At 38.4% G+C, this 11,703-nt stretch overlaps 1 protein-coding gene across 1 annotated transcript in view; it reads right to left on the bottom strand.

The window, feature by feature from the left end:
- LOC107563585 (ras GTPase-activating protein nGAP-like) overlaps positions 1-11,703 on the bottom strand; it is a 59,053-nt gene that overhangs the window by 22,038 nt on the left and 25,312 nt on the right. The window contains exon 4 of the mRNA XM_016248474.1: positions 1,524-1,633. Within this exon, the coding sequence (XP_016103960.1) occupies positions 1,524-1,633 (110 nt within the window). The remainder of the gene's footprint in view (positions 1-1,523; positions 1,634-11,703) is intronic.

Here is an 11,703-nt window from a genome sequence, read left to right on the forward strand (position 1 = left end):
CCAGCTGCTTGCTATGAGACAAGCATGAATTTAAGCTGAATTTTTGGCCTTGTTATATAAGCATCCAGCTCCTTTTTTTTTTTTTACGGCGTTTTGGGGACTGAAAACACATTTTTTTAAAACGGGTTTCAAAGTGGAAGTTTTTGAAAATGGCACCGTCGTTTCCGTGTAATCACCTAAAACGGGAATCTTTGAAAACGGTGATGTCATGCACGTGCGTAGTACGTGTTAGGTATGTAGACATGCGCAGTACGTGTCGATTTTAAAGGCAAGCACGAACAAACATACACAACAATGGCGGAGTATATGGTACGGTTGTTGCTGCTCAAGAGTTTGCTAACGCTTCTTCAGCAAAGTGTGGATTTACTTCACCAATATTACATCCAACAGTGGAGACGCATCATATACATCATATAATCTTCACTTCCCTACAGGTACTGTTCACTAACAAGGTGACAGCGCCAACTACTGGTATGGCATACGTAATACAGCGTTTTTGGCTGTTTTCACAGATATGTGTAAACGCGAATCGTTTTGAAAACGTTGTCGTGTATTTGTGAAACTTTTTAAAAACACAAGGGAAAACCTTTTCTGTTTTTGACTACACCGTTGTCATGTAAACGTAGCCTAAGTAATAGCAGCGACACTAATATGAAAAAGTAAAAAAAATTTAAGTAATTTACCGTTGTTTCAAACCTGTATGACTTACTTTCTTCTGTGGAACACAAAAGAAAATGTCTCAGTTTTGTTTGTCCATATAAGTAAAAGGGTTGCATGTTGTTCTAAATATCTTTTGTCTTCCACAGAAAGACATGAGGGTGAGTAAATGATGACAGGAATTTAGTTTTTTTTGGTTAAATGTCCCTTTAGCGATGTTTTCAAATGACAGCTAATGTTGAAAACAAGTTCAAGCAAGGTTACATTTGTTTGTTCAAAGTTTTGTTATTCATCATTCAAAACTTTAAAAGCCATATTGGTTTTTAACAACACAAGGGTGAGTGTACATGATGACAATTTTCATTTTTGGGTAAACCATCCCTTTATATTTTTGACAGCAGCTCAGCCGTCTCCACAATATCATAGTTTTTCCAGTCACTTTTTCCATAATTTAGCAGTGCAGCATTGCAAAATTTCACATATTTTTAAATAAAACACTGAATTGTGAATGAAACTTTACAGCCGAGCAAGTTTAGAAAAAAATCAAATGCTCTCCTGAACAGTCATGAACTTTTAGCATTGCTGAATCGGATTCATTCCTGTGATTCAGCTCATTCAGACAGTTCATTTAAATAAACTGAAAAATAATACTAAAACATAAAAAAATAAATAAATGACTGGATAATCTACACTGGTCAGTAAGCAAAACAGCGAAGTAAGCTCTAATAGCCCACAAAAAGACATTCAGGGGCCTAAAAATGAAATAACAACTGAAGGACAAATAGCGTGAGAAGTAACTGAGGCCAGAGAGATGTGATGATGAATTGGTATAATGCTGATATGAGTGCTTTGCTAAATGAACTCACAGGCACTTTGAAGGGTGAGGAGTTGGAGCCATCCATGGAATTGTTCTTCTCCGAGCTGCCCAGCCCTGATATGCTCCTCCGCCTGGGAGAGCGCTCCGCAGACGCTTCCGCTGTGAGAGAAGAGAGGAAAGCAGGGATTAGATCAGAGGAAGTCTTCAGAGAGACTGGGAGGATGTCTTTAAAAGTTTTAATAGGCACACTAATGATCAGAGAACTACAGATATTTAAAACATTGAGTTGGAAAGCTGTAACACAGGGGTAGTCGACTGTGGGAAAACTTCCAGGAAGAAGTTTGGCGTTATTGATGAATTACTGATACTGCAGACACTGGAATCTTTCTAAGTGGAATCAACATTTGTGCCAAACATTATAAATACTACTGTGGCTACACTAATTTAGAAATGATGGCTGACACATAATCAATAATTATTTCATTATGCTATAGCTTAGGTCTATATTATGAATACTTAAAGGCCAATCAGAACGCAACAGTGTAGTGGTGTATGTTCAACTGCATGGCAATTAAGTACTTCTATGCCAGCATTAGTTGCATTTTATTAGTTGCAATTATTACATTTTGCCTGTATTTATAGTTTCTATTTATAAATCATATATTAAGGTAATAATATATATGCAAGTTTGGGGTCAGTAACATATTTTGGAAAAACAAATATTCAGATTTTCATATAAATGCTTTTTTCAAATATTTCAAATAAACCCTCTATTTATCAAAGATGAAAAAATGATCACAGTACAGTTAACACAAATATGAAGCAGCACAACTTTCAACATTAATAATAAAAAAATAATGTTTCTTGAGCACCAAATCAGCATATCAGAATGATTTCCAAAGGATCATGTGACACCGAAGACTGGAGTAATGGCTGCTGAAAATTGCGTTTTGCCATCACAGGAATAAATTACTTTTTAAAATATAAAACAGTTACTTTAAATTGTAATGATATGTAGCCTTAGTGAACACAAGAGATTTCTTTTAAGTACCAATACAAAATCTTACAGACCCCAAACTTTTTTTTAATAAAATAATATCTGAAAATAAGATAAAGGATGCACAAGAACATTATTTTATGAGCATCCCTAATAATGAGGTTTCAAAGACAGGTGTGTCTTCTTTTGCTTCCACATTTCACCCATGATTGGTCCTCCTGACCAGTCTTAAATGTAGTCTGGGGTCTTATAAAGTCACCCGCCCTCTGTAACTCTATCTCTCCCTTAATGATGCCCAGCGGGTCACTAACAGAGAGCTCACGTCTTGCTAAAGTGCCAGTCAGACAGGTTTAAAAGAGTGAATTAACCCAAAGCTTTCAGTAAGTCATCTTAATAAAGCACTCTACCTGCCACCACCAGACTTTCAGATGGACGCCCTGTGGCTCTCATATAAAGCCACTCTCAGAAGCTAAGTGGAATATTACTCATTTTCCTTATATAGCCAAGTTTATTTTTAATTTCCTCAGACCGATTTATTCTACATTTGCAGGGAGCCCCGCAGCCGATGTGTGTCAAGGATGGAGCAGGACGTAACCTACATCCGCACAACCTCCCAGAGATCCACCCCTCGGGCCGTCCTCCTCACTGAAGTGTACATCACCCCATAATGAGTTAATTCACCCTGAGAAATAAAAACCCAGTCCATCACTGAGCACGAACTGCCGCAGAACTCCCACCTCTCAACGTCTGCACTGAATCAAGAAACACTGTTGAAATTGACCCAGAGGTCTTTGGCCAAGACATTGCTTCTGGTTTCAGCTTGCAGGCCTCAGTGGATCCATACAATAGAGATTGTGCCTGGTCTGTTGGAGAGCTGCCCACCGCTGCTCAAGATCAAACCCTCGGCTCACAATAAAGAGCTTAAAGACGTAGTTCCCCCAAAAATTCCAAACTTGTCTGACTTGCTTTCTAGTGTACGATACTGTTTTTATTCAAACAATGAAAGACAATGGGGTCCAAATAGAGGTGTGCGATATTGACAAAAAATAATATCTCTATATTTTCTGGGATTTTAGCGATGACGATAATTAGACGATATTTTGCTGAGTGTGTTATTGTGCTGGTACCTTAAGGACTGCCGAAGACAGCTGACTCATAATGTTTTTAATATTCTTCATATTCTGTGTGGTGGTCAGTTCATACTGATAGAAATTAATCTTTTCCAATAAGTTTAAACCGATTTTTACATTTTATGGGCATTTTTACCTTTATAAAGCCATTTTTTCTACAAGTGTCCATTATCTTTTGAGTCAAATTCTTACATTTAATCAGAGAATTAGAATAATAAGACATTTGGGCTGTTACCAAGCAAATGAAATCAACACAGAAGCTGCATCTGAAGTGGCATTTAGATGCATTTACACACATGTATTTTGTAGTGTATAAAATGATTTTATTCAGAAATGTCCTGTTTGTGATTTTTTATTTTATTTGTTAATTCATTATTTAAATTAATAGGTTTACAATCTAGGAAACAGGTGCAGTTAAATAGCCGTCAGTCACAAAATTTATAAAAAAATTAATAAAAATAGGCTAAACTTTGTGAGGACGACTGGCAACAGCTGGTCTTATATTCTTTAGACACCGCACACCAAACGACTTTGAACACCGACTAAAAACACTGACTGATCTCAAATGACATTCATAATCGGCCTGACAGTATGTGTTCCCGGCTTCACAGAATGAACCGGTCGGTTCGCACGTGGAACTGAAAGTCTTACCGTTACTTGTGGACTGATGGACGGCCTTCCTCCCTCGTCATTGCGAGTTTTTAAAAGTCTTTTTTTACAGAATTATGCATTGCTGCTGTTTCTCTAACATTTTATAACACAGCTGCAAATTACAGTCCACGCACGAATTTACATGCACGACACGCCCAAATCATCAGAGTGGGCAGGCCTGTGCCATTAGGCCCGTCCGCTGCCTACGCCCCTGGTCCAAAACAACACTGGACCCCTTTTAACTTTCATTCGATGGAGAATATTTCTCAATATATCTGTTTTACAAATGCAAGAAAGTTGTACATGTTTGGAACAAAATGAGGGTGAAGAAATGCTGCAAGAATATATGTTTATTTATATTTTGTATACACACACACACACACACACACACACACACCAAATCTCTCATCAAATGAACGGGACATTATAATGTCTCTTAAACAACACATCAGTCACGCCTTTGCATTTGGCCGCTCTCCAGAGGACCATTGATTAACGGCTAAATTTAGCAGTTCAACCTGTTTTGCAGCCCAGGAGCGGCCCAGTCAAGTTCTGTGCAGTCCATCTGACTTCCTAAGACCTCAAGATGCATAAAATACATCCGTTTTCTAAAATACACTCTTAAAAATTAAGGTTTTTATTGGCATTGATGGTTCCATGAAGAACCTTTAACATCCATGGAACTTTTTTCATTGCACAAAATGTTATTTACAAAAGGAAAATAGGCTCTTCAGATTATTAAAATACTCTTCAAACTAAGAAACAAATGATTCTTTTAAAAACTCTTCACATAAACAAATCTCTCATCAAATGAACGGGACATTATAATGTCTCTTAAACAACGCATCAGTCACGCCTTTGCATTTGGCCGCTCTCCAGAGGACCATTGATTAACGGCTAAATTTAGCAGTTCAACCTGTTTTGCAGCCCAGGAGCGGCCCAGTCAAGTTCTGTGCAGTCCATCTGACTTCCTAAGACCTCAAGATGCATAAAATACATCCGTTTTCTAAAATACACTCTTAAAAATTAAGGTTTTTATTGGCATTGATGGTTCCATGAAGAACCTTTAACATCCATGGAACTTTTTTCATTGCACAAAATGTTATTTACAAAAGGAAAATAGGCTCTTCAGATTATTAAAATACTCTTCAAACTAAGAAACAAATGATTCTTTTAAAAACTCTTCACATAAAGGTTCTTTGGGGAACAAAAATGGCTCTTCTACTGCATCGCTACCAAATATCCCCTTTTGGAACCTTCATTCGCATTACATTACATACAACAACTTCACGTTTTCTCCTCCACAGCCACAGCTGGGCTCTGTAGACTGCCTGTTGTATCATCGAGCCCCGCGGATCAAACTCTTCCATGCATCGCTCACACGCTTCGTGAAGTTGCTGCTTGTGCGAGGGCTCTGCAGTGCTGAACTTGACGAATTGCAGTGATCCCTATGACTAAGCACAGCGGTACTTATATTACAATTTTGACGCTAGCAACAAGATCATGGGTTCAATTTCCAGGGAATGCATGTTGTGATAAAACATACAGCTTGAATGCACTTTACATCACTTCGGATAAAAGCTAAATGCATAAATGAGAGTAAACTTAAACCAAGAGCAGCAAAACACCACCTCGTTTCACCTCTGAACATGCACGGACAACTTATCAAACAGGAAATGACCTACAACAATATAATCAACTCAACTTCAATCATTATTGATTTTTTAATGACCCTCCAAGTCTGAGAGCAAGACGATAACTTAATTTATTAAAGTTAATCGAATAAAACGCAGCTGAGAACGAGGAAAAGAGAGAGAGAGAGAGAGAGAGAGAGTGAAAGATACCTCTATCACAGCTGTTGCCCATCACCTGCTGAATAAATGGAGCTGGTCACCATTGGATTGGCTGAAGAGTGACCATCACCCTCGTCCAATGAGCTTGAGCGCTTTCCCTTTAATTGTCCATCACTCTGAGAGAGATTCCGCCGCATTGATAAACTGCAGTCTCTTCATTGTCCTGCCGTGGCTTGCTGCCACATCGTACCGTCTTCCTCTCTCTCCAGCGCTCTCCCTCAAAGACTGAAACGTCCTCTGCTAAACCTCTCTCTCCCGTCTCAGTCCATCCTCTTCTCTCTATCCGTATCTCTGGGCAGCAATCCTAGTCCTCACTTTATCAGCCTCTTCCCTTTCTCTTTTTTGGCACACCAGCGGAAGAGATTTTACCGCATTTACTCAATCAATTGCTGTAACCTCACTCCTCTGTTCCTCTCAGCAGAACTGCAAGCACTTCCCATCCCTCTCTCTCTCTCTTCGTTCGCTCACCCCCCCAGCGCATCTGGCTCCATCTGCCTGCTGCAGCCTTGCACATAAGAACAACGAAGAGGCGCTCTTTTTGCCTGTGGGGCATGTGGGACATGGCTCTGGAGGCTTGTGCTGCATGTGTGAATGCGTGCCATTTGTGAGAGGTGTGTTTTGGAGGTCGTTAAAGAATGAAGAAGTAAAAGAATAGAGAGGAAACAAGTGTGTATCAGATATCACTGTAACATCAAAGCGTGTTAGAGCTGTTAGCTGGACGTGACCTACTGAAATAAGACAGAATCGCATGTGGACTGAACTGAAGGAGTATGGAGTACGCAGGAGTACGCACGACTTTATGTGCTATATTTAGCATGTCCTTCAAAATCCTTATTGAATCTAATAAAGCATTATCGGATGCTATCAGGAGACTGGGATCAGAAAATGATGCAAGCCAGACTCAGACTTGGACTGCCCACATTAGTTAAATTAAGGTGTGTGTGTGCCAGCTCCTAGGCCACAGATGTAAAGCAATAAAGTTACTTAACATTAGGTTGCCAAATTAAATAAATATACAAATAAATAACTTAGAAGCAAGCACTGATGCAAAATTAGTGTTTTAAATGCATCATACAGCAATAAATGTTGTTGAATAAATGCCCTTACAAATTCTCTTCATTGTCATCTGTTGGGATTGTTAGACCGCAGATGTTAAAAGGTTGACAAATAAATAGAGCAGCATTTTTTAAAATCTTTTGAAGGACGCTTCTTATGATTACCAAGGCTGCATTTATTTAATCATTACTACAATAAAAAAAACAGTAATATTGTGAAATATTATTAGAATTTGCTTGTGATGGCAAAGCTGAATTTTCAGCAGTCATTACTCCAGTCTTCAGTATCACACGATCCTTCAGAAATCATTCTAATATGCTGATTTGGTAACAAACAGTGTCTTCACTGTCACTTTTATATTAATTCATTACATCCTTGCTGAAAAAAAGCAATTTTTTTTATTTAAAAAGAAAAAATCTTACTCTCTCCAAATTGTTTAGCATAACTGTAAATAAAAAAATAAAGCAATTAAAAATAGTGTTAAACATTTAATAAAAATGCTGTGTAACACTGTCAATTTGATAGACCTAAAAATACATTCTGCTATTTTTTTTGTATTACTTGGGCCAGTAAGCAACCACCCTTAACACCCAACCAAAGGTAAAATGTAACAAATAATATGAAATACAATTATTTAAAAATTCTACAACAAAAATTTCCACTGCTTACCAATGCAAATAGAGACTACCTCAGGACACCAGGCTGTTTGGATCTTTGTACACTGAGTCAGCTAAAAAAAACACATGAGACACAGCAGTGTGGACAAACCAGCTATTCTCAGTGACTACACTTTGATTTAGTTCCCTAAAATCACAGCTATTCCATCACACCTAGAATTATTCCTGTCTCTCTCTCCCTCTGCAGCTCTCTCAGCCCATCCATCTCCTCACTATATGCAGCCCAAGGTCAGACTGTCCCTGACTGTCCTCTGTCCCCTGGCGTCAGAGTCATCCGGTCTCCCTGTCAGCCCCTCAGTGATGCCAGCACAGCACAGTGTAGCGTCTCCTTCTCTCCTACCCTCCAGGCTGTGACTGCCCCTGAAAATCCACTTACTGCATTGATTTGGCCCAGCCCTTCCTCGGATCAATACAGCTCTGGAGATAACGGAGGAGTTAAAATCAACACAGCAAGACCTGAAACAGGGACCCAGGCTGTAATTAGAAGTGATGCGGGTGCTCTGGTGTTGCTGGATAGGAGGGTGGGGGATGGGAGAGAAAGGGTGGTCCCCTAGTTAGCGCAACACCACTGCTTTTATTGCCTTCTGAGATGAGCAATCAATCTGTGGTAAAATGCCATTTGGAGGGTATGAATACAGATTTGCCTTAAAAAAAAGTGAAAAAGATTTTGTCACAATGCTTTATCTAGAGCCAAACTGCCTGCAACATTAAGCATAACTGCACTTACATTACCCATCATTCTCTGCATGGATGAGAAGGCTGTTATTAAATGTACTGATATATGGATGCATTGTAAGAGCGACACAATTCACTGGAAAACTTGCTTTTTTTTACATTTTCTGTGTGGTGCTTGCCTGTGCAAATCTCTAAGCTAAGGATGGCTGGGTCCCTCCTTCACTGTAAGTCCATGAGATTTTTGTTTTATTGTTCATCAACCACTGAAGCAGAGAAGATCAAAGGAAAACAGGCCTCAAATAATAAAAAAAAGTATTAATTAATTTAAATTAAATAATTATAATTTAATGTCATTACTTTCAGTCAATGTAAGATGTAAAAATGTTACATGTAAAATTACATAATATATTTAAATGTATATTATGTAAAACATGTATAGAATATAATTTTATATTATGTATAGCTGTGTATTTTATATAATTGTATTTTTGCAATAATAACTGAGAACTAGAAATTATACAGATAATACAACTTTGAGAAAGCGATATATTTACAATCAATTCTTCATTTTTTTTTTAAGGACAATAAGTCTTTCTTGCAGTTTCAGCTAAACTTTATCTGTTGTAAAGTTTAAAAAATTGACAAGCATGTGAATTAGTAACCATCTGATACAGACGACAACATTTTTAGGTTTATGACATAAAACATGTAAATAATCAAAATATGATATATAATAGGGCTGCGTGACTGATCGAAATAAAAACGAAACTGTGATATGGCTTAGCGCGATTAACAAATTTCAAAGGCTGCAATTAAATCAAACGAAATATATACATGCTGCGTGTTTCGCTTTGCAGCATCTCAGTGCCTTGTCCATGGTAAATGCTGATCCGCACAAACTCCATCTCTGAATCTGCTCTGAGTTTAGGTTGATTTAAGGTGCTTTTAGGAACACAACATGTGCCATCTATCTTCAATTATTATTATATTTAAAAACTCTGAACTTTACAGTGAAAATGTTAATATTTTTTAAATTTGTTTTGCATCCAGTATTTCTTTTGTTTTAATATTTATATAATTATTAATAATAGTAGCATTTTATAACCAGATTGACATAAATCACAAAATTCTGGCCAAATTGTGTGGCCCTACAATTTGTTTTTGATTGTTTGTTTTATTAATTGTATTTTAATTCGCAATGGCAAAATACATGTATATAACAGCCATCATGCATGCTCGCTGTTGAGCACTACCCAAGTATGAGCCTTATATCATGTTGGGTCATCCCAACATGACCCTGAGAACAAGACCTTAAAGAAACCCACAACTTTATCAATACTACATGCCTGAACAGTACGGAATACATGAAAAGCCTACTTGTCAGGCCTCCACACCATGACAGTAAAGATGATGATACCTGATATGAAATGTGCAGGCCGGGTATTAATTATTCATATTTAGTGGAACAGCAGGGGCATCTGTGAAGCTGAGCAAAGCTCCACTCTTCCACCACACGCAACTGCTGCATTTCTCTGCATCGTAATGCTAAGAGACGGTAAGCTATGGGAAAATCCCGCATGAAAGCCACTGCAAAATGCAGTGGGGTTTTAGTCGGTATACAGTGGGTACGGAAAGTATTCAGACCCCCTTACATTTTTCACTCTTCGTTATATTGCAGCCATTTGCTAAAATCATTTAAGTTAATTTTTTTTCCTCATTAATGTACACACAGCACCGCATATTGACAGAAAAACACAATGAGCCTTATATCATGTTGGGTCATCCCAACATGACCCTGAGAACAAGACCTTAAAGAAACCCACAACTTTATCAATACTACATGCCTGAACAGTATGGAATACATGAAAAGCCTACTTGTCAGGCCTCCACACCATGACAGTAAAGATGATGATACCTGATATGAAATGTGCAGGCCGGGTATTAATTATTCATATTTAGTGGAACAGCAGGGGCATCTGTGAAGCTGAGCAAAGCTCCACTCTTCCACCACACGCAACTGCTGCATTTCTCTGCATCGTAATGCTAAGAGACGGTAAGCTATGGGAAAATCCCGCATGAAAGCCACTGCAAAATGCAGTGGGGTTTTAGTCGGTATACAGTGGGTACGGAAAGTATTCAGACCCCCTTACATTTTTCACTCTTTGTTATATTGCAGCCATTTGCTAAAATCATTTAAGTTAATTTTTTTTCCTCATTAATGTACACACAGCACCGCATATTGACAGAAAAACACAGAATTGTTGACATTTTTGCAGATTTATTAAAAAAGAAAAACTGAAATATCACATGGTCCTAAGTATTCAGACCCTTTGCTCAGTATTTAGTAGAAGCACCCTTTTGATCTAATACAGCCATGAGTCTTTTTGGGAAAGATGCAACAAGTTTGTCACACCTGGATTTGGGGATCCTCTGCCATCCCTCCTTGCAGATCCTCTCCAGTTCTATCAGGTTGGATGGTAAACGTTGGTGAACAGAATGCTGTGACCAGGCAGGATTTGCTCAGAAACACTTATCCATGGGCCTGTTATCCCAAAGATGTTTTCTTTTCAGTCAGATACCCAAGAGCATTTTATGAGGGGTTAGATTTCTTTTTATTGCTGGGTTTATTATACTTCAAACTTCTATTCGTGGTACTAAACCACAATAACAGATTGATGGCGCTACAGAACACTTCCAGAAGTGTTTGCTGACTAAGACCGCAATTTCTCTCTTGCCTTGTCTTGCTATTTTGGTTCAGGTTGGTGCACCTTCTTAAATACCACCACTCTTGAGAATGTTATCTAATGAAACAAGTGCAAACAGAAGCACAATAGTGTATCTATTCTCTTCCTTCCCTCATGACAAGACTTCTGTCACTATTTACGTCTCCATCTATCTGTTTTTGTGTGATTCCAAACGTCTGGAATGTAGTGATGTCACAACACCAAGCTGTGAAACTGGAGACTCGCAAGATGCCTTTTCCACTGAGCAGACAGGTGTGGCGCACTACATTAAGATCCTTGCAACTCACAGACCTTGCATTGTTTAAGTTTTATGACGCCTCAGAATCTAAAGGTCAAACAGGTTTGGTCAAAAACGCCAGAAACCCACAGACAGGTATTTCAATTTTAACATTAGGTATTAAAAGTTGACCTTTGGTTCATATGAGGTGGGGGGGGGGGGGGGGGGA

The sequence above is a fragment of the Sinocyclocheilus grahami genome, unplaced genomic scaffold, assembly GCF_001515645.1.
Source record: "Sinocyclocheilus grahami isolate Dianchi unplaced genomic scaffold, SAMN03320097.WGS_v1.1 scaffold879.1, whole genome shotgun sequence".
NCBI lineage: Eukaryota > Metazoa > Chordata > Actinopteri > Cypriniformes > Cyprinidae > Sinocyclocheilus > Sinocyclocheilus grahami.